Below are 23785 nucleotides of genomic sequence, written 5' to 3' on the forward strand. Positions count from 1 at the left end.
ACAAACAAAAAGGCTTTTGTAAGAGCGTTGGAACCCAGGTAGAAACCTGCAAAAATGCTAAGAGAGTTCTTCAAGTTGAAATGAAAAGGACACTACGTTGTAACATGAACCATCTGAGCCCTGATATAGTGTGGTGACTATAATAATACTGTACTTTATTTAAATTGGTTAAGATAGTAGATCTAAAGTTTTCTCATCACACACATACACATGCATGCAAGAAAATAGTAACTAGGTGAGGTGGCGCAAGTGTTAATTAATTTCATTATGGTAATAACACATATACTATCATTTCGTATACCTCAAATATATACAATTTTTATTTGTCAGTTATATCTCAGTGATACTGAAGAATGCAAAAAGAAAAAAAGTCAAGGTGCATTCCAGAGTATATAAAGTCTTTTGGTAAAGGAGTGAGAAGATGAGAAAATTTATATTTGCAAGTTATATTTGCATAAATTTGCATAAAGATGATCTGGCCTTATCCACAAGGAATTAATACAAGTGAACACTTGGAAAATGCAGGGAGAGTTAGAGAGGTGAGGTTGAGAGGATATAGCTTGTGAGTGAGAGTTTTCACTAATCAAATTTGTTTGAATGTATTTGCTATTTAAAAGATCAAAAGAGAAATTAATCAGGATTACAGAATAACCAACAACACTTAGGTAGGAATCCAGGACTCTCTGGCAACAGTCAATGCTTTTGATTATGCAAAATAAATGCATGAAACGGATAAATTCTATCATGGAGTTTCTGCTTTTGCAAACAGAGGTAATAAAGAGGACCATGCAGCAAAGTGGGGTTTTTTGTTTGTTTGTTTGTTTGCTTTTGCTGCTTCTAAACCATTTATCACAGTACCATAGAAGATGGCACCGATCCTGAGCGGGAGGTAGACAGGCTAGACCAACAGCACAGAACTGTGTCTAATAAAGGTGGTAAAAGCTTCCTGGAGTGAGAAAGTACTTTTAGAGGTTGAGAAATACCTGGAAAGCCAACCAGGGTACCATAAACACTTAAGAAAAATTCACAGTACTTGCTAATCTTTCACCCACGCGGACCTCCCCCCAGAGATACCTGAGATTCACTCTAGCAACCGGAGGGACAGCAAGACCTGAGTAGCTGCTTGTAACCATGGTTATGACTTTACCAGACAGATCAGAGGTTTCCAGTTTTCCAACTAGAAGGAAGGTATTAGGACTTTGCCAATCATATTAAGAGCTTTTTAGAAAACAAGATTTTTAGTGAAGCTAAGAGCAGAGCTTCTAAGCACAAGGGTGTACCCACCCTACCAGGGTCTCTCTCTACTTGAGGGAAATGGTTAATTTTTTTAATATTTCACTTCACTTTAAGAAAATACAAAGCTCTGCATTTGGATAATTTCTCGAACCAAATTGGAAAACATTACAAGAAGGTTGTCTACAAGCAGTACCAAGATGAGTCCTTCACAAAACGCCTGGAGGAGTCCAATAACAAAGAAGATGGGATCTTGGGCCCTATTATCAGAGCCCAGGTCAGAGACACACTCAAAGTAAGTAACAGAAATACAGGACCATAGAGAGGAAATTACATAGTGAAAGACATTATAAGTACTGGTTGTTTACTTATTTTGGGGGGAGGGGAAAAAATGTCCTTATAGTTTTTATCTCAAACACAACTTCTAGTTTCTATTTACTATTTGCACTAATGTATAGCCTACCTTATAATACAAAGAATATGAGACAGTTTATCACATTATAAAGGAATAACAAAGAGTGCATGTCATTGGGGTGAATAATATGGGGACAAAGAAAATAAAGCCTGGGATAAGGTGAGTATAATAAAACATATTTTATGTGATCTTATATGGTTTTCTGCAAATTTATTCCTGAGCTTTCTAACAGCCAAAGTAGAAAGAAAAACAGGTCAGGGCAAGAATCACAACAGTCATAAAAGAAGTACGAGACCCAAGAAGAACTTCTCCCAGAGATCCTTGAACAGGGGATGCCGCGGATGGCCTCCTTGATAAAATCCCTACCATTGGCACAATAAATAAAAACACTGTAGAGTTCTTTTAAAATGTATCTCATCAGAGCTGAGAATATAGCACAGTAAACACAACTGAGAAAAAACAATCCTTCACTGTGGTCTAGGTATGTAGTTCTCTGAAGACTGGTCTCTGATGGAGGTCAGGTTAGATACGTACCCTGAGCACTGAGTGTTCTTGGAGCAGTTTTCCTTAAATGTTATGTCACATCCTCAAGCTTGTGATAAGAACTGGGAAGAAAGAATTGAAGGTTGCAATCTTTGGCAAGATTCTAGAATGCAGATAATCTACAGATGGAGGATGGTCTCCATCTTGGTTGGCAATCAACCCAAGTAGAAGATAAGATTAAGGTTCTCTTTTGAAGATTAAGGAGCCTCACCAGGACTCCTGTGTGAATAAGGCTCCTCCCTTGACCTCTGCGTGGGGCTGAACTAAGGCCAATTCTGTTCCTTTGAAAATAACAAAAGGACCAGAAAGCAGCCTTCTTCTCTGTTCCTCTCTCCCTTTCCCCATTTCTAATCCCTTTGAGGTGCTCCTAGAGAGTGTTAACATACCTCATTCGGAATTTAGTGCCTGGCTCTCTGCCGTGCCCCTCAACAAGCTGGTTTAAGGACAGTGGTCCTAAGGGGCTCTGGCTGGCTGGAGAAGGGGGTCATGGAGCAGGGAGAAGGGGAGCAAATGACAAGGCAGATGTGGTCCAAGCTGAAAGGAAATGGGAAAAGAAACGGGAACCCGTGTGCAGAGGGTGGCATACTGAGGAACAATGTCATCTCTAAGGTCGGACTACAGTGTGAGGGGAAACTCTCTCACACACTTCTGTCAGATGACGGCAGGGACTGCTGCTCGATAAACAGAACTAGTTTACACGCACACACATACACACACACACACACACACGCACCATCCAACAAGTGAACGTGCAAAGTGAACACCCCATATTAATTCTCACGGTCAACTGTCAATCCTGAATAACAAACTTGAGTTAACTTTGTAGATCGTGTTCAAAAACATGGCCAGTCGTGCCTACAGCATCTACCCTCACGGAGTGACCTTCTCTTCTTTTGAAAATGAAGTCAACTCTTCCTCCACCTCAGGTTTGAATCTTTCACTTCTGCTGAATGAAGCTGTGATGAACCTCTGAGACACTACCCTATGTTTTCCACTGCCCCCCCTTGCTCAGGAGTATAACTTGTGCTGTCAGGTAGTACAAATATATGGGCGGGTATCCTAAAGGTCACAAGGAAACCCTGCTCACTTCAAAGGTTTTATTTACCATGCTGGTTACAAAATACAGTGTCCTTTGTTGGTGCCATAGCAGCCTCTAGCGGAGCAAGAGTTGAGGGACAACAGGCTATCCGGGTTCTAGTAAACGGATTTCAATAGAAGAAGAATATTACTTTTCCCAATATTAATTGGTTGCGATGAGAGATCAGTTATATCATTTATTCATTTGTTCATTCGTCACTCATTTATTCATTGTCATGAAATGATTTTGAAAATGAGAACAACTTTGACTCTATTTTCTTTCAAAGGCAGTAAAACCATGATCAGAGCAGTTCAGCCAGGGGAAACCTACACTTATAAATGGAACATCCTAGAGTCTGACGAGCCTGCAGAAAACGATGCGCAGTGCTTGACAAGACCGTACTACAGTGATGTGGACGTCACGAGGGACATCGCCTCTGGGCTGATAGGGCTCCTCCTAATTTGTAAGAGCAGATCCCTGGACAAGCGAGGAATACAGGTATTTTGTCCTTGACAGAACCTTTCAGAAATTCCAAGAGTTCCTTCCGGCTGGAAGAGATCAGGTCTCCTTGCTAAACAATGGAGCTTTTCTGGAGAACAGGAAATATTAAGTAGTCCTCTCAAGTGTGAACGGGTTGACATTTACTCCTGTGGTAATGTTTTTGTCTTGTCTCTTCCCACCGGGACTCTCCCTGCCAAAGGCAAGTCTACATACAGTGTTTTGCTATCATTTCAAATTCTAGGTCTGTTGGCATTATCTATGTGCAGAGCAAGTCACTTGGCCTCTCTTAATTTCTTCCTTTTATGAAATGGGTAATACCCACACTAAAAATCCCCCAGGGTTGTTTGGGGGCTCAGTGAGACACCACCTGGTAAAAGTGTAAAGCTCTGTGCCAATTCTTGTTATTTTTAGAGATCCGCGCCAGAAAGAGATCAGAGGTGTACACTGGAGACGTAGCTTCTGGTGAGATTGGCCCTTGACAATGATCCATCTCTAGTGAAACTGAGTTTTATAAAGATATAGATCTTCTGACTTGATCTCCACTGTTGAATCGTCTTATTAACCTAAAATTCACAATTAGGCTAAGCTATAATTAAAAAAAAGAGTCTCATCCAAAGGCATACAAAGTAAATATATATATGCCTAGGAGAATCAGAAATGAACATTTGGAATTTCCTAACTCACCCAGCTTGGAAAGGAAACAGGTAGCGTGAGGCATAAAGCTTTCCTATTGCAACCTTCTGTTTTATCCTTTGCCATTGTTAGGAGCACATCCAGGCTGAAAGGCGTCCAATCGCAGAGATAAACAGATTTACATTTGCCATGAAAAATAGAATTTTCCTATTAGGCTATTTTAGTCTCTGATTTTCTGATCTGTTCTGTTTGCTTTTGCGTAATAGCTTTGGCTCTAGTAAGGACTCTGTATACAATGGACTCTCACAAAGGCCCAAATTGGTGGCTTCGGTGGCCCGAGGACCATGCCCCTGTGGTGTCTGCAGTTACAGGGAGCTGGCTGAACATTAAGCACTGAGCACGGCCCTTTCCCCCCAGAGGGCGGCAGACATCGAGCAGCAGGCTGTGTTTGCTGTGTTTGACGAGAACAAGAGCTGGTACATCGAGGACAACATCAACAAGTTCTGCGAAAATCCTGAGAAGGTGAACCGCGACGACCCCAAGTTTTACGAATCCAATGTCATGAGCAGTAAGTCGGGGCGCTGTCTTCGTCCGTCAGCCTCTCCCACCTCTGGCTGCAGCCTGGCTGTGCCTAGAGGCGGACAAGGATGGGAACCCCCTCACCCCTTTGCCTCATGTCCACCCAGCGACTTGGTGATGCGATTACGCAAAGGGTGGCATGACGGCAACCTCTTTACAGCAAGAGGGTGAAAGCTTATTATCCTGACACATCTACACGTCTTCTTGGTCTCCTGCTCCAAGTGTGTGTGTGTGTGTGTGTATGTGTGTGTGTGTGCACATGCTCCAGGCAGGGAAGAATGGTGAGAGACAGGAATGGTGAAGGAAGGGGCTACAGGCAAAAACAGACAGACTGGGTGCGAGGTGACTACTCAAAGGCCAGGGTGGACTGGACTTTCAAATCACACCAAGTGGATGGGGAGCAGAAGTTCTGCAAAGTCCCTCTGGGAAGAGGTCTGAAGCAGGCAGTAGGAACTTCAGAACAGCAGGCATTCCCTGAGCCACGGATGCCTAAATTCAGTGTCCAGAGCCGCGGCTGGGGGATGTCTGAGTTTGATTTTCTAGTCCAGCAATTTTCAACCTTTTTCATCTCATGGCACGCATAAACTAATTATTAAATTCTGTGGTACACCAAAAAAGAAAAAAATATATATTTATATATATGTATATGTATATATACTTATAGCCGATCTAGGAAAAAAAAAAAAAGAAAGGTATAATTTTGATTCGTTCACACCAGGTGGCTGCTGTTGTGTTGGCGTTGTCATGTTTTTTATTTGACAATCTAAGGGGAAAGAGATCAGTGTCCCAGATTCAACAGGGAGGTAAAGCATGTTTTAAAAATTCTGGCAGTGCACCAGTTAAAAATCGCTGTTCTAGTCATGTGTTAGACCCGGTAAAGCTCATCGCAGGTCATCGCTGCTTCGATACAACCAAATTGCCACTGGGATGTTTATTTTTGGTGTGATACATGTGCCCGGGCGTTGGCACAAGCCTGGTGTTGTAACACACCTGACTTTTTCAGCTATCAATGGCTACGTGCCCGAGAGTATATCTACACTCGGGTTCTGCTTTGATGACACTGTCCAGTGGCACTTCTGCAGTGTGGGAACCCAGGACGACATTCTGACCATTCACTTCACTGGGCACTCCTTCATCTACGGAAAGCGGCACGAGGACACCCTGACCCTCTTTCCCATGCGTGGGGAGTCTGTGACCGTCACCATGGACAATGTCGGTAAGAGCCGGGATGCGGGAAGAGGGCTCCCCGGCCCCTCCAGGTCGGCTGCAGCTCTCTGGACTCCCCCAGCACCCAGGCTTAGCTCTGTGGTCTCTTGCAGGCTTTCCTTTCCATACTTGTCATGATTTCTCTTTGGGAGATTAATGCCCTCAGTGGCTCCAGTCCTTCAATGTGAGTCCCATTTATCCTTCTCTGGGCACAGTGAGAAGACACACATTCACACAAAGGGAGGGCATAACTTTGAGGAGGAAGCATGAGTATTCAGTCACAAAAGAACATTTCTTTTTGTTGTTGTTTAATTTTTCCATTGATTTGAGAAGGGAGAGAAAGGGAGAGTGAAGCATGAATTTATTGCTCCATTTAGTTGTGCGCTTATTGTTTGCTTCTCATATGTGCCCTGACTGGGGGTCAAACCTGAGTTCTTGGCACAATGGGATGATGCTCTATCCATTGACCCACCTGGCTAGGGCTAAAAGACCATTTCTTTAATCAAAATGCCCTTTTTGGTTTTCTAAGACAGCCATTCACCCAATGGTTAGGCTGGCCGCAGAGATAACACAATGTCCTGGGAAGCATGTAGGTTTTGGAGTTCATCAGACCTGGGTTCAAATCCTGCCAAGCCACTCAATATCTGTGTAACCTCAGGCAAGTGACTTGACCTCACTGAACCTCAGTTTATTCATCTGGACAAATCAGAATAATAACACCATACAGAGTGGTTTTGTTCATTAATTATAACATGTGCCAAGTGTCTAGCACTTAGTAGATGCGCAACAAGTGGAAAGTATTGGAGACTTCCCAGTAAATCTTACCATTTCAAAGAGACTCAAAATTTCCCTGGACCCATGTGAACTATTTAATACTTAGAAATAGCTAAATGTCTCTTATTTCTGGGGGTAGACATCACCCTCCTCCCCCAACTCCAATTCTCAAGCAAGATGTGCCCCTGACAAGATGTATATGATTTTTAAAGTTCATTTTATTCTCAATCCATTCCTTTTTATTTTTATTTGTTTAGTGAGAAAGAGAGAGACAGGAAGGGAGACTGAGAAACATCAACACAGAGTTGAGGCACTTTAGTTGTTCATTGACTGCTTTCTCATACATGCCTTGACTGGGGGGCTCCAGCCGAGCCTGTGACCCTTTGCTCAAGCAGTGACCTCAGGCCACTCAAGCCATTGACCATGGGGTAATGTCTATGGTCCCACTCTCAAGCCAGATGAGGCCGTGCTCAAGCTGGCAACCTCAGGGCTTTGAACCTGGGTCCTTAGCATTCAAGGTTGATGTGCCACCACCTGGTCGGGCTATCCCTTGTTAAATATATTCTCAAACAGTGACTCTCAAACTATCTGTGCTAAGAAGTTTTTTTCTCCTTAATCTCTACTGACCAATACTTTTGGTCTATACTCTGCTATACAAGGTAAGCATACCAATCACATGCTTGGATGTCACAGTTATGTCAGATTGCTCAAAAGTGTCCTAAGCACTTGATTCTCAGTGTTCTCCTTATGTCACTGTGGAACAGTAATCAACAGTTCACAGAGCATCAGTGGTCCCCGGAACACACTTGTACATCCCTGACTGAAGTCTGTTGGAAATTATCTGCCACAGGGGATACTAGGGTTTTCATATCTTTTTCTAGACTTAGAGCTCTTTATTCTCCTGTTTCTCTCTGCTATAGGAACTTGGATGTTAGCGGCCATGAGTTCCAATCGAAGAAGCAAACACCTCCGGCTGAGATTCAGGGATGTCCGGTGTATCCGGAACGATGACGAAGATGTTTATGAGATATATGAACCCCCAGCCTCTTCATCCATGACTACACGGAAAATGCGTGAGTCTTCAGAGAGCCAAGGTGAAGAGGAGGATGCCGTCGATGATTACCAGGACATATTGGCTTTATCACTGGGAATTAGGTCATTCAGAAATTCATCACTGGATCAGGAGAAAGATGTGTTCAATCTTACTGCCCTAGCCCTGGAGGACAGCTCTGAATTCACTCCTCCAAGTACTGATCCACTTGTCAGTTCAAATTCTTCTTCCCAAAGTAACGTGAGCAGGCTCATCAGCAGTAACTTGGCAGAACCTCATAAAACCCTTCCTCATTCTGAAACCACCACAGCTGGTCCCTATGTGGGACACAACCTAGAAAATAACTCAGTTCTCAACCCATCCACAGCAACTCATTCTAACCCTTATTCTGAAGACCCTATTCAGGATCCTCTAGAGTCAAATGTCACAGAGACAAGCCTACTTCCGCTTGGTACAGAAGGATCCGGAAGTCAAGAATATGCTAAACATAAGGGATTCGAGGAAGGAAGAGACCAAGAGGCAAGGCACAAGGTTCCCCAGGTGGAATTTCAAGCACATGAAACTGGGAGACACTCAAGCCAAGGCGACTCTTTTCCTTCCGGCATGGGATCCTGGAAGGACCTTTCCCACGATCTGTTACTCATAAAACAAAAGAATCCATCAAAGATTTTGAACGGGAAATGGCATGTGGCTTTTGAAAAGGGTAGTTATGAAATAATCCCAGAGGCTGATAAAGACACGGCTGTCAATAAGCTGCTGAACAGCCCCCAGGATGCCGCAGGGACTTGGGGAGAAAGCACCCCTCTTACAAACAAGCGTGGAAAGCAGGGTGGCCACCCAAAGTTGTCTGGAATTAACCACAAACTTCTACAAAGAAGACAGGATGGAGGAAAGAGTGGATTGAAGAACAGCACCTTTTTAATTCGGACACGAAAACGGAAGCGTGCACATCATAGTCTTTTCTCTCCAAGGGGCTTTCACCCTCTCCGAGGGGAGGTCCCCATCACATTTTCAGATGCACTCCACAAGTCCAATGAAACATCTCTTCTCACAGACCCCAACCAGACAGCCCCCTCCATGAATCTCAGCCTGCTGGCCTCACTTCCTGACCATGATCAGAATTCCCCAAACAACACTGGTGAGACACGTTTCTCTCCGGATACTCATCAGACAGTGCCCCCAGAGCATTACCACTCGTTCCCTACTCAAGATGCTGATCAAGTGCACTTCACTACAGACCCCAGGCACACATACTCTCCAGAGCCTGGCCAGGAGCTCGACTATGATCTAAGAAACCCATCCTTCCCTACCGACACTGGACAAATGTTCCCTTCCTTAGAACTTCAAGTTTGGCAGACAACCATCACTCCGGACCTCAGTCAGACGACCCTCTCCCCTGACTTTGGTCAGGAGACTCTCTCTCCAGACCTCGGCCTGATGACCCTCTCTCCTGACCTCAGTAAGACGACCCTCTCCCCTGATCTCGGCCAGGAGACCTTTTACCCTGACCTTGGGCAGATGATCCTCTCCCCTGACTTTGGTCAGGAGACCCTCTCTCCAGACCTCGGCCTGATGACCTTCTCCCCTGACCTTGGCCAAGAGACCCTTTCTCCTGACATTGGTCAGGAGATCTCCCCTGACCTCGGACTGGAGACCCTTTCTTCAGACTTCGGTCAGACAACCCTCTCCCCAGACCTCAGCCAAATGACCTTCTCTCCAGTCCTCAGTCAGATGACCCTCTCCCCTGACCTTCAGGAGACCCTCTCCCCTGACCTTCAGGAGACCCTCTCCCCAGACCTTGGTCAGACGACCCTTTCCCCTGACCTTGGTCAGGAGACCCTCTCCCCAGACCTCAGCCAGGAGACTCTCTCTCCAGACCTCAGCCAGGAGACTCTCTCCCCAGACCTCAGCCAGATGACCTTCTCCCCAGACCTTGGTCAGATGACCCTCTCCCCAGACCTCAGCCAGGAGACTCTCTCTCCAGACCTCAGCCAGATGACCTTCTCCCCAGTCCTCAGTCAGATGACCCTCTCCCCTGACCTTCAGGAGACCCTCTCCCCAGACCTCAGCCAGGAGACTCTCTCTCCAAACCTCAGCCAGATGACCTTCTCCCCAGACCTTGGTCAGATGACCCTCTCCCCTGACCTCAGCCAGGAGACCCTTTACCCGGACCTCAGTCAGACAACCCTCTCCCCAGACCTTGGTCAGACGACCCTCTCCCCTGACCTCAGCCAGGAGACTCTCTCTCCAGACCTTGGCCAGATGACCCTGCCTCCTGATCTCAGGCAGACATCTCCTCCTCCAGACCTCAATCAAACATCTGACACCTCTGAATCTAGTCAGTTATTGCCTCTTCCAGAATTTGGTCAGACTTTCCCTTATTCAGACCATGGTCAGATGCCTCAACTCTCTCCTCCACTAAATGATACTTTAGCGACAAGGGAATTTAACTCACCAATTGTCGTTGGCTTCAGTGGCGAGGATGGAGATTACATCGAGTTTATACCAGTGAAGACAGAAGAGAGCAGTGAAGAAGACTACCATGAAATTGACCACGTGGCCTATGATGACCCTTACCAAACCGATATTAGGACAGACACCAACTCCTCCAGAAATCCTGACCACATTGCATCATGGTACCTCCGCAGCAACAATGGAAACAGCAAAATTTATCACATTGCGGCTGAAGAAATATCCTGGGATTATTCAAAATTTGCACAAAGGTTTGGCCAGTTTTCTCCTCTCATTGTCTCACTTTTCCACTGCTGCTAAAAGAGTAATTTCAACAGTCCAAGGAGATAAGGCTGGGAAAACTAGCTAGGTACAATTGAGTTCCCCTATCGCAATTTGGCTTATACTATTTTTTTTTGTCAGTTCCAAGATTAGCTATTTTATGTTAGGTGACATCAGGGCAATATAAAAACAATCACTAAAAGAGGTCTATGATGTCCTGTAGTTATAAATAAACTCCCATCTCTCTTTTCTTCCCTCATCACACATGTTCCTACTCCCCCCTCATGCCACAGTACAGATCCCACCTTACCCATAGCTATCTGCTAATTAATATTATTTCATTCAAGTTAGCTTAAAATCCAAATTTATGATGTAGTCATCTCCTTTTGCGCTTCCTTGTTTACCAAAACATTTTAGTCCTGGCCCATTGGCTCAGCAGTAGAGCATTGGCCCAGTGTGTGGATGTCCCAGGTTCCATTCCTAGTCAGAGCACACAGGGGAAGCATCCATCTGCTTCCAGTCAGGGCACACAGGAGAAGCACCCATCTGCTTCTCCACCCCTCCCCCTCTCCTTTCTCTCTATCTCTCTCTTCCCCTCCCACAGCCAAGGCTCCATTGGAGCAAAGTTGGCCCTGGGCACTGAGGACAGCTCCATGGCCTCTGCTTCTGGTGTTAGAATGGCTCCAGTTGCAACGAGCAATGTTGAGATGGGCAGAGCATTGCCCCCTGGTGGGTATGCCGGGTGGGTGCATGCAAGAGTCTGTCTGCCTCCCTGCTTCTCACTTCAGAAAAATAGAAAAAAAAAATTTTTTTTAACTTGTTTACCAGTTGCTATAAAGTATATGGCATCTGCAGGAAGTTTAATTCCAATTCCATGAGATTCTAATAGCAGAGGCCAAGGATGTAAACTAGCTTAGAAACAAAAAACGAGTTTATCCCTTCTGCTGAAGTAGTCATTAGATGATGATTTATCTTGATTTAAACTTGAGTTTAACTTGGCTTATAAAATCACTAACCTAATAACTCTCTGATGAGTGCTTCTTCTCCCCCAGGTATTGTGCTAAGTGCTGAGATGCTAAGAGACTATAATAAACACACCTCCTGCCCCCGTGGAACTTATATCTAGTTGGGCAGGTAGATATGACACATCTTCACACAGAAGTGTAAAATGGAACCATGATCAAGAGCAAGAAGTAGAGGTAGACATGTGGTGACATGAGAATTGGGGAATCTGACTCTGAAGAAGTGGCATTTGATTTGAGATCTGAACGCAAGTAAGAGTGAACTAGCCAGGGGGTGAATTCTAGACAGGGATTCCAGACAACACTCTAGACCAGGGGTCCCCAAACTTTTTACACAGGGGGCCAATTCACTGTCCCTCAGATCGTTGGAGGGCCGGACTATAAAAAAAACTATGAACAAATCCCTATGCACACTGCACATATCTTATTTTAAAGTAAAAAAACAAAACGGGAACAAATATAGTATTTAAAATAAAGAACAAGTAAATTTAAATCAAGAAATGACCAGTATTTCAATGGGAACTATGGGCCTGCTTTTGGCTAATGAGATGGTCAATGTCTGGTTCCATATTTGTCACTGCTAGCCATAACAAGTGACATGACGCGCTTCCAAGCCGTGATGTGTTCATCCCGCGTTACCGGAAGTAGTACTGTACGTGAGCAAGGCCGCCACATACAGTGCTCCTCTCACTGACCACCAATGAAAGAGGTGCCCCTTCCGGAAGTGCGGCGGGGGCCGGATAAATGGCCTCAGGGGCCCGCATGCGGCCCGAGGGCCGTAGTTTGGGGACCCCGTCTCTAGACAGAGGGAAGAGCATGAACAGGCCCTGGGGAAGGAGGAAGCCCTGGAGCTTGAGAAGAGGGCGGGTGGTGAGACAGTGCTTGGCTAGCTCTGAAGAAACCAAGGTGTCACCAGGCTTTGTGGGCCACGGAAGACAGAGGGACAAGGAGGAAGGCTTAGCCAACTATAGATTCTCAGGGACACAGCACAGTGACCATGCTTACACTATCTAAATATGCTCAAAAGCTTTGACAAAAGCTAATTGTTATACTAATAAGTTAAAGACCAATGTGTAATTTGAGCAAGCAAACACGCTGCATGGTGTTACTCACAGAAGCTATCTTATTAATTGGAGACCTGATGTTTCCATATGAGAACTCTGTTAGCTTAAAACACTTTCTCCTGTGACTTGCTATTTAAACGCAGTACTCGTTACAAGATGAGAAGAAAGAGTTTATCTGAGGGCTTCTAAGCAAAGCCCCGAGGAGTGAGATTTGGGGCCTTCCCAGAGTGGAAAGGGACCAAGCCAATTCCTTCAAATCTTGTATCCCGTTCCAGATATGCCACCCTGTTAGGGTCATTGAGTGGTTCTCATCTCCATGTGTTTTGTGAGACTGTACACTATGCTCGGAGGCGGAATGGGCGATGTTAGTGGGGCAGAAAGGCTGGAAGAAAGGCAGGATGGGATTCTCTATGGTTCATGGTGCACAACAAATTACATGAGAAGGGTGGATGAACCTCTGGCCTGTCTGCACAGGCTCGGGAACATGAAGGATCAACGGGCACATCTGATGCGCTCTGGCCCCAGACTGAACAGCAGCTGGCAAGCTACCTGAGTAATAGTGTGATTCAGCAAAAGAAAATGTGAGGAGAGGAGTGGCTACTTGCAGACTCTGAAACACCCATGCACCCAGTGGCCTTCAGAGGGCTGCCCTTCTAAGTCAGCTGATCGTGGTTACCCGATAGACCAAAGCCCAGGCACTGTCCCATTTTGTGGCTTTGTCTGCTTTTGCTGATATTAAAATCTGCTATGTTACTATATGATAATATTTCTTCATTAATTAATGTATTACACAAAAAATGTATAAAGTGCCTACAATGTGCTAGGCACCGGAAATAAAATTATGAGCTAACTAAGCACTGCCCTTGACCTCACGGGGCTTGTCCTCTAGAGGCACAGTCAGATATCCACAGATAATCGCACAAATAAATGATAGGGATAGAATTACTACAATACGATAGAAATATTGTAAGAATACTATAGGATTTTACTAAACGTACTATAGTAACATTACAGAAATGTCAGAATGCTATAGAGAGATCTGACCTTGTTTAAAGGCTCATGGAAGGGAGGACCTACCTAAAAAAACAATGTGCGAGCTGTCAGTTGCTTATCTACCAGCTTGTGGTTTTAGTCCTTTGTATTTTCATTCATTTGTTCATCAAATATGCATTAACTATCTTCTCTATGCTCGATGCTATATTCAGAAACAGAGATTATTTCTTAAATTCTTCGAATGGTCTTTATTCTGTTCTTGTAAACAAATACTCTTATTGTCATTTCAGTGAAATGGTTTATGAAGATGCTGGTGATGTTCCAGAGGACACCATATACAAGAAAGTCGTTTTTCGAAAGTACCTTGATAGCACTTTTACCAAACGAGACCCTCGGGGGGAGTATGAAGAGCATCTTGGCCTTCTCGGCCCCATTATTAGAGCTGAAGTGGACGATGTTATCCAAGTAAGTCACCTCCTGAGCACTGCTGAGGCCATCAGAGAAATTTCCACAAGCACCGCAGGGTGGGAAAGGCGAAGGCCACAAGAGAGAGCTATTGGTCGATAAACTTATCAAAAAGTAACAGAGAATGACATTTCTTCACAAAGATGACTTACCAAGGAATTTGACATTCCTTAAGGGGGAAAAAAATAATCTTATGATTTGATTTCTCCCTCTGCTAAACTCCTGCTCGTTCTGTAAGGGCCAATTCCAATTCCCCGAAGAAACTTGAATTCCCCAACCTCTCCTAAACATTCAGCCAGAGCGCTCCTCCCAGGCATGCCCCTCTCACCCCATTCACACTTGGTTTACCCATGCCTTCTGTCCCAGGTTTTTAACTTGAGCTTATGAGTGCATGTCTGTCTTCACCAGCGGGCTGAGAGCTTGCTGTGAGCAAGGATCAAGCCTCACTCTCTTCGAATCTGCGGCACCTATCCCTACCACTTTATTTGTCGCTAATGCCAATACTTGGGCTTCGAGCCTGAGAACAAACATGTCTTGGTATTTCCGGGAAAAACCACTCAAGCCCCATCTCACAGGACAGTTGTAAAAATCAAATGAAATAACGTACGAACATGACGTGGCAATGGGATTTTTGTAAAGCTGTGGTTCATTTTCTTTTCAGGTTCGTTTTAAAAATTTAGCATCCAGACCTTACTCTCTTCATGCCCACGGGCTTTCTTACGAAAAATCATCGGAGGGAAAGACCTACGACGATGACTCTCCTGAGTGGTTTAAGGAAGACAACGCCATTCAGCCAAACAGCAGTTACACATACGTGTGGCACGCCACCGGGAGATCGGGGCCTGAAAACCCAGGCTCCGCCTGCCGGGCGTGGGCCTACTACTCGGCAGTGAACCCGGTGGGTGCATCCACGGAGGTTTCTCTCACTCCCTTCGCCTTATAACCGGCGTTCGCTCAACGGAAGGGCCAAGGTTATTTCTTGTTAAATGTCTGCCTTGCTGTCCATGAGAAAGGGGGGAGGACGGTGGCCAACGCCGTCCAGCCACCACAGCCAGGGACGGTCCCTGCAGATCTGCAGACGGCAGAAGGAGAAACGTTTGTTCAGGGAGGCGGAGTAAGGATTGCCGCAATGCTCGCTCTTGGGGACAGTGACCGCCTTTAGGGAGGAAGACGTTTATTTGCAATTTCCTTGTATGAGTATGAGCTTTTCTTCTCTTTTTTTCTCCATGAAAGAACGGCGAAGTCGAGACCTCCCCCCCTCCCCCATCTTGGGCATGAGAGAGAGCGCATGGGCCTCGAGTCCAGTTCCTGCCCTGTCACTTACTGCGTGGTCCCAGAAAAGTTACTTGGCCTCTCTCAGCCTCAGTTTCCAAAGTAACAAAGCAGATAACAACAGTACATAACCCAGAGTAGGCACTCATTCATATTTGTTTAATAAATGGATTCTTCTTACCGTGTAGGATTGTTATCAGAATTAAATAAGAGACTATAGGCAAAATATTTTTTAATTTTTTTTTTAATTTTTATTTTTTACAGAGACAGAGAGAGAGTCAGAGAGAGGGATAGACAGGGACAGACAGACAGGAACGGAGAGAGATGAGAAGCATCAATCAATCATCAATTTTTCACTGCGACACCTTAGTTGTTCATTGATTGCTCTCTCTTATGTGCCTTGACCGTGGGCCTTCAGCAGACTGAGTAACCCCTTGCTCAAGCCAGTGACCTTGGGTGCAAGCTGGTGAGCCTCGCTCAAACCAGATGAGCCCATGCTCAAGCTGGTGACCTCGGGGTCTTGAACCTGGGTCCTCTGCATCCCAGTCCGACACTCTATCCACTGCACCACCACCTGGTCAGGCGCAAAATATTTAATATAGTAGCAAATGCTCAATAAATAGTATTTATTATAGTTCAATATTATTGCCATGATAATTATCATTACCACCACATCAGGATAAATGATCCATCACAGGAAGGGAATACGAATGGCACAGAATCAGATGATAAGTACTCAGCCTCGGGAAGCCGCTCGTTTATAATCTTCAGAGAAGGCTGTCTTTTCTCTCTGATCAGTGATTAACAGAAGGGCATAGAAGATGATGAAAAGGTGTGTGTGCCATTTGCTCCTCCTGTCTTCCAGGAAAAAGACATCCATTCGGGCTTGATAGGGCCCCTCCTGGTCTGCCGAAGAGGAACGCTTCACAAGGAGAGCAACATGCCTGTGGACATGAGAGAATTTGTCCTGCTGTTTATGGTCTTTGATGAAAAGAAAAGCTGGTACTACGACAGGAAACCCCAAACGTCTGGGAGACGCGGATCTGCCGAAATAAAACACTCGCATAAGTTTCATGGTATTTTCCTCTGACTTTGATCTAACCTCTGACCTAAGTCACCTGGGTGGCAGTGATGCCTGCCCTGGGGTCCCCACAAGATTAGCTAGGAGGTGCTCCTAAGAGCCCAGGACCTACCACTAAGGTCCTCAGATTCCTCAGAGGGCTGATGGTACAGCCTATGTTCCGTTAAACATCAACCGAAAAGAAATTAGCAATTTATTTACTTAGTAAACTTGTTTACTGCAATTTAAGTATTTAGTATCCTGTGATTTAAGTACTTAGTAAACCTGTTTCTTGACCGTTAAAGGAAGACTATTTCTGCAAGGGGAAGCGATCGCCCTTTCTAAAAGAGGAGTGAGTGGTTGTGCGCAGTGTTAGCTTGCAGCAGGTCCCAGGTGGCACCAAAAACACATGAATGAGATAGGAGCCAAAGCGTTCTCAACTCCTCTCCCTGCAATAAGCCATGGTTTGTTCCTGAAATTCCTAAATTCCTTTCCTTTAGAGCAATAAACAGCAACTTCCCCACTTCTAGTCCCAGTTAAATGCAGAGTAGCACTAAGCTTCGTTATTAAAAGGTCATATGATTTTTTAAGGGGATTGAATTTGCCAGTTGCTTTCAACCCAATACTCGTATATCACGGAGGGGAGAGGGGATAAGTCTCAGAACCCTAGATGTCAAGCTGGGAGGGGCGGAGCAGCTACCATACGGATGAGAGAGCGAACGTCAATCACTATGGCTGGGGGTGCAACAAAGATGAAGTCCAACTTCCCAACTTTGCCTGGAACCATCCCTGAGGTCAGGAGGCCTTCAGGTGGCACACTGCAGATCTTCCTTCTTAGTCTCTTTCCTCTAATCACTGGTGTGCCCTTAGCTGGTGCGTATCAGTCTGTATCTATAATTAATGGGTAAAGCAGAGCAGGCGCAGTGGACAGCCTGGAGGAGGAGTGATCGAGGGCTGGGAGAGGGGGCTCACCTCGCTTCTGTCTGCGGCAGGCTGGTGTGAGAAGGGACATGGCACATCTGGAGACCTGGGTGGGCCTGACCTGCTGAGGGATAGGGAAGCTGAGTGGTGAGTGAGACCATCCTAGATTTCTTACCAGCCTCTCTCCTGATGTATGCAGGTTTTTAAACTGATTGCAACTCCCTGTCCTTTCAGCCATCAATGGGATGATCTACAACTTGCCCGGCCTGAGAATGTACACGCAGGAGTGGGTGAGGCTGCACCTTCTGAACGTGGGCGGCAGCCAGGACATCCATGTGGTCCACTTCCATGGCCAGACCCTGCTGGAAAATGGCACTCAGCAGCACCAGTTAGGGGTCTGGCCCCTTCTTCCTGGTAAATCTGGGCCATGAAAAGAGGTCCCAGCTAAACAAAATGGCGAGAGAAGACAATCTTAGCATCTCCCTCTTCCCTCATCCCCTCCTTGGGCATTTACTACCAAGGGGTTGAGTGTGGGTTCTGGCCTAGATCCGCGGCAAAGCCGTGCCCCGCAGCTGCGGACAGAGAACACAGGGCCAGCTGGCGCATGCGCTGTTTGCGCCACTGCACCGGCTAAGTACATGGCCCGACTTGGTTCCGCACAGACACCGTGCTAATGCAGGTTCTCCTGGGCCACGGGGTGTCCCGTGGGCCGGTTCTTAACCACATTCCCAAATGAACCCCGCGAGGCTCAGGCAGCATGTCAGGGTGGAGATGAGGAATTGACCAGGGTTGGGGGATTCTGGATCTCCTGAATTCCACTCCTCACTCTGTCTCCCTGGTGCCTTCAGGCAAGTGACTACAGGATTCTTAATCTCAAACTGACTCATGAGGCTGTTTGGAGAAAAATAATCGTTTTTGGTTCTTGTTTTTTAATGTTTGTAGAAGCTAAAGAATAACAAGGGTATTTAGAGCTTTTCGTGTGCAAAAGGATAATAAGGTTTAAACAAACTAGTCATTTAAAAGGAATGTGATGTGCCGATGAACGGTTTGTAGGTATATGTGCTGTGTGTGTGCGGAGGGGTGGGTGACGGCAGAGGCCACTGACTCCCAAACTGTAGCGGGCATAATAAACACCAACAAGGCCAGCTAAAATGTTGCTGACAAAGCAGAGATTTGGCTCTCAGGGACTCTGCTCCAGTAGATCCGGGACCCAGGAGTCTGCACTTTTAACCAGCAGCCTGCCTTCTATGAACGCTGCCTGGGAGCTAGTGAGGGCAGTCCCCTGACCGGACACTGGGTGGGGCACTGCTGTGTGAGTCAGCCTCAGATGGAAGCTCAGAAGCCCAAATGGGCCTGTTTGGTTACGGGCAAGAGAAAGAGAGGGCTTGTTTGAAACACGCCAGTGACTCACTAAGAAAGCTATAAAGGGGCATTTTTGACAAATCAGGGACAAAGGGGATTAGGTTAAACTCGCTCCTTACTCTTCACCCACTACTACCCGACCAGCCAGCCTCTCACGGCCTGCGGGACCAGCACCGGGAAGATGGCATTGGCTGGCTCATCTAAGTCATCAAACCCAAGTATCTGCACTCGATAGGGGAGGGCTGGGGCTCTTGTTTAATGTTTGAGGGGGATGACCACCAGCTATTCATTGTCCCTCACAAACTGAGAAATGGCCACAGAAGTGGCTAGCAGAATTTAAGTATTAACTGGCAGTTGGTAATATTCAACACCAGAATGGACCGTCAGAGGTTTGAGAAATCTCATTTTCTCAGTGGGGTGCTGAAATAATTTACGTATAATCTATCCAAATATGTAAACTTCATTGAAGATTTGAAACATGGGAGAAGGATGCTTTGTTTTAATTTTCTTATATGAAAAAAAGAGAAGCTAGTGAAATGAAGAGAGAGGAAGGAAACGGAAAACATTTTTGAGGCCAATGATGGATCATTCAAGGTTGTTTTGATCCTTGGGATTGTGAAGCTGGATTATGTGTGGGTTAACTTGTAACATTTTATTTAGATAAATAAAAGCTTCTTTCTAATAAGGACTGTTGGAGAATTTTTTTTTAAGTTCTGGGGTGATTTATTGGTAGTTGTGTGTGTGCTGCTGTTTTGATCTGTTTGTTACACCTCTAGTTCTGCCTTAAGTCTTAAGTTCTATTCGAAAGCTTTTGGGATGTAGTGATAGTAGGGTTCTTTGATAGCTGTCTACCAATAGTAACTTGTTAATCTTTGAGTATGTAATGTTGCCCTTCACTGTCTCTTTTAGGTTCATTTAAAACTCTTGAAATGAAGGCATCAAACCCTGGCTGGTGGCTCCTAGACACAGAGGTTGGAGAGAACCAGATAGCAGGGATGCAAACACCATTTCTCATCATTGACAAAGGTATCAGCCGAGAGCCACATGATATTTTTTAGCAGGAGAGTGCTGTTACTAAACTATTACCAACTTTTAGGCAGAAAATATTTGACTTAGAACTCTGATATGACAAAGACACAATCTTTAGCAGTAATTGCTTTCATTCTGGCCATGGTCTGATTATACTGCAAACATCAGGTCATCTAGGGAACTTAAACCACATGGTTTAGCCCACAGGCATTCCTCTGCATAGGGGCCAATATAAAGCATCCTCCTTCGCAGTTTATGATCTGTAGAAACATGCACATGGGAAATTCTCCAGATTTCTAGCACAGAGGGGGGAAAGTTGCGAGGAATTTAACAATAACCATGACTGTCACTGATCGTGGCATCCCAGTATTCGAGAAGAAATGTCCATCTGTCTGTCTAGCTAGCCAGCGAGCATCTATTAAGCACCTGCTGAGTACCTAGCACTATGTCAACATCCAGATAATTCAGTGGCTGGTCTCCCCTGAGCTGGGACTCCCTTCACAATCAGGATGCAAATAACCCTGTAGTTTTCAGATGAATTTTTCAGAATGTAAATTTTTGAGGGCAAGTACTTAATATTGTAAAATGGCTTATTTTAAAATATAAGCAGATGAAAATCAGTTTAAAAACTAATTGCATTTCAGGATTTTAGGGTCTCACTATTTCACTATTAAAGTACCCATCTTCGTGCACTTACCATTTTATGATCAGATACATTTAAGTCATTGCTATACAAGGTAGGTAACAATATCTGCCTAATATTATACCAGAGGTATAATCTCTAGCTTTTGAGCTATACCTTTTGCTAAATGTGTTTTCTTTTTTTTTTTTTTTTTTTTTTTCTTCATTTTTTCTGAAGCTGGAAACGGGGAGAAACAGTCAGACAGACTCCCGCATGCGCCCGACCGGGATCCACCCGGCACGCCCACCATGGGGCGACGCTCTGCCCACCAGGGGGCGATGCTCTGCCCATCCTGGGCGTCGCCATATTGCGACCAGAGCCACTCTAGCGCCTGGGGCAGAGGCCACAGAGCCATCCCCAGCGCCCGGGCCATCTTTGCTCCAATGGAGCCTTGGCTGTGGGAGGGGAAGAGAGAGACAGAGAGGAAAGTGCGGCGGAGGGGTGGAGAAGCAAATGGGCGCTTCTCCTGTGTGCCCTGGCCGGGAATCGAACCCGGGTCCTCCGCACGCTAGGCCGACGCTCTACCGCTGAGCCAACCGGCCAGGGCTAAATGTGTTTTCTAAGCAAAAATTATTCATTGTTCTGTTTTTTGTTTTGTTTGGTAGAATGTAAGATGCCAATGGGGCTAAGCACAGGCATGATAGCAGATTCACAGATCAAGGCCTCGGAGTTTCTGGGTAAGTGGTAACACTGTAGCCTAGTTTCTGGGTAAGTAGTAACACCGTAGCCTGTGGAAGGTAGCCCCTACAACTGTGCAATAGCTCGCAGAACCACCAGACAACCGTGCCTGGTGAACCTATGGGTCGTTGCTCCTCTCCTGGCCTTTCTCTATCACAGCATAGCACAGTAGCTCCACTTGGGGTGCTGATCTGGTAGAGGAAGGAGCACTATGGCAGGAGCAATAGCCTGTTAGTACCCCTTTATCACTGCCACCCCTCTAGTGTATAATGTTCCCAAAGAGTCTCTCCTAGCAAATACCAAGAGCTTGCTCTCTCTACATAGGCACTCTGACCTCTCAGCAGATTGGGTAAGAGAAGATAGCTTGCTCTCATGACTATGTGCCCTTTTCCAAAACTCTCCCCAGTCATCCTCATTCTGGGTTTGACCGCACATCTAATATTCCAGCCAGATTCCCAGGGTCTTATTTGCCGTATGTTAGAGTCCCCATTAATAGGACCCTTTCCTATGCCATTCATCTATTCAAGAAACTTTGTTGATCACCCATTGAGTGTCAGGAACTCCTCTTAATTGTCCTCACTGCTCAAAGCTCTTCCCAAGATCAAGAGGTCAATTGCAAGGAAACGTGAGGCTCCCATAAATTCCTCCCATGTCTTCCTGGTAGGCAGGCAGACTCAGCAGCAACCACATCAACATAACTGAGAAAAGACACACATGACCTGTATGCATGGAAAAGGCTGGGTGGGAGTTGACAGCTGGCCAAGCACAGACCTGAGCCAAGATTTCTTTATCATGGAATAGGTCAAGAGCTGAAGCCAGTGCCAACTGCCTTGTCTTCTAACTACTCCGGGGACCTGGTTTTCCACTGGGACTGAACTCACTTGAGAAATTGCTAATTGTATGTTTTTCATTTTTTTTAATTCAGAATAAATTTTTTCTTCCTTTGCATTTAGGTTATTGGGAGCCCAAATTAGCAAGATTAAATAATGGTGGATCATATAATGCTTGGATGACAGAAAAAATGTCAAAATTTGACTTTAAACCTTGGATCCAGGTATGACTTATTAATCTGATACTATCTGCTGCTATTGTGATAATAACAGTGACACTAATTTAGTAATTTCTCCTTGTCATTCTTGTAATGTTGTTAGGGGGAAAAGCAATTACTAGGCATTCTTCTAAGTATATAACATACTTAAAATAGACACTATGAGGTTGGTTCTAGTATTACCCCATTTTACAGATGAAAAAACTAAGACTCAGAGGGATTAACTAACTTCCCAGCATCACACACAGCTAGTCAGTGACTGGGCTGGGATCTAGGTCCTGCGTGCTCAGATACGAACTGCATTTGATTAGTTTGTTGGGACCTGAGGTGCTGGCTCTTTAGTTCTAAAGAAGGCTGGTTGCACAATGAATGAAGGATGCGTGTGATTTGTTGATGAGGGCAGTTCGGTTCAGTGGCTTTGCTGTATTGCAGGTGGACATGCAAAGGGAAGTCCTGCTCACAGGGGTCCAGTCCCAAGGAGCCAAACACTACCTGAGGTCCTACTACACCACCGAGTTCCGTGTGGCTTATAGCTCTGACCAGACCAACTGGCGTATTTTCAAAGGGAACAGCGCGAAGAACGTGATGGTCTGTGTACACTGTATCTTGCTGAGTCTCCACACTCGCGCTGCGGTTACTATGACTATGTCCGTGACTCTTTCTTTTCATCAAGATACTTCCTGGGCATTAGAAATATCAAGGGCTTTCTTAGGGCCGTATGAAGGAAAGCAATGAAATGATGCCTCTGTGTATCACAGCATAGATTTACAGATTAAAGGAATAAGCCTGATCTCTGAAATTTCCAAATGCCACAAAATGTTTTTAAAATTCACTTTATCATCAGACTAACACCCAAACTTCTCAGACTGGCAGATGGCGAACCACAGAGCAGAATATATATATCTGGTCTTGTGCCTTAAGGAGTTCATGCTAAAAATATTACACCAAGAGTTTTTGTAATTTTTCATCTTATCTATAACCAATTCTCTGCATTATCACTTAGTTATTTCTAGTAATACTCATTTGTACTACACCTTAGGATAGACCTGAAAAACTTTAAAATATGGTTCTTACTAATCAGTATTGGAGAGAGAACACAGATTTCAGTTAAGAGTCCACAGCTTAAAGAATGTTACATCTATATTCATAAGAGATGTTGGTATGTAGTTTTATTTTCTTGTACAGTCTTTTCTGGTTTTGATATAAGAGAAATTCTAGCTTCCTAAGATAAATTGGGAAGTATGCTCTTTTATTATTCTATTTTGTGGACAAGACTGTCTAGAATCAGTGTTTATTATTTAAAGATTTGGCAGAATTCACCAGTGAAGCCATGTGGGCCCAGAGACATCTCTTCCAGGAGTTTTTTTGTTTGTTTGTTTTCTGAAGCTGGAAACGGGGAGAGACAGACAGACTCCCGCATGCACCCGACCGGGATCCACCTGG

General features: G+C 45.1%; 1 protein-coding gene across 1 annotated transcript in view; it reads left to right on the forward strand.

Annotated features, from left to right (window-relative positions):
* F5 (coagulation factor V) overlaps positions 1-23785 on the forward strand; it is a 71416-nt gene that overhangs the window by 36624 nt on the left and 11007 nt on the right. Inside the window, exons 8-21 of the mRNA XM_066371430.1 lie at positions 1351-1528; positions 3018-3117; positions 3556-3767; positions 4821-4971; positions 5986-6198; positions 7883-10736; positions 14116-14290; positions 14952-15188; positions 16428-16638; positions 17778-17957; positions 19815-19931; positions 21222-21293; positions 22248-22348; positions 22775-22930. Of these exons, the coding sequence (XP_066227527.1) occupies positions 1351-1528; positions 3018-3117; positions 3556-3767; positions 4821-4971; positions 5986-6198; positions 7883-10736; positions 14116-14290; positions 14952-15188; positions 16428-16638; positions 17778-17957; positions 19815-19931; positions 21222-21293; positions 22248-22348; positions 22775-22930 (4957 nt within the window). The remainder of the gene's footprint in view (positions 1-1350; positions 1529-3017; positions 3118-3555; positions 3768-4820; positions 4972-5985; positions 6199-7882; positions 10737-14115; positions 14291-14951; positions 15189-16427; positions 16639-17777; positions 17958-19814; positions 19932-21221; positions 21294-22247; positions 22349-22774; positions 22931-23785) is intronic.

Source organism: Saccopteryx leptura, chromosome 2 (genome assembly GCF_036850995.1).
Source record: "Saccopteryx leptura isolate mSacLep1 chromosome 2, mSacLep1_pri_phased_curated, whole genome shotgun sequence".
Taxonomy (NCBI): domain Eukaryota; kingdom Metazoa; phylum Chordata; class Mammalia; order Chiroptera; family Emballonuridae; genus Saccopteryx; species Saccopteryx leptura.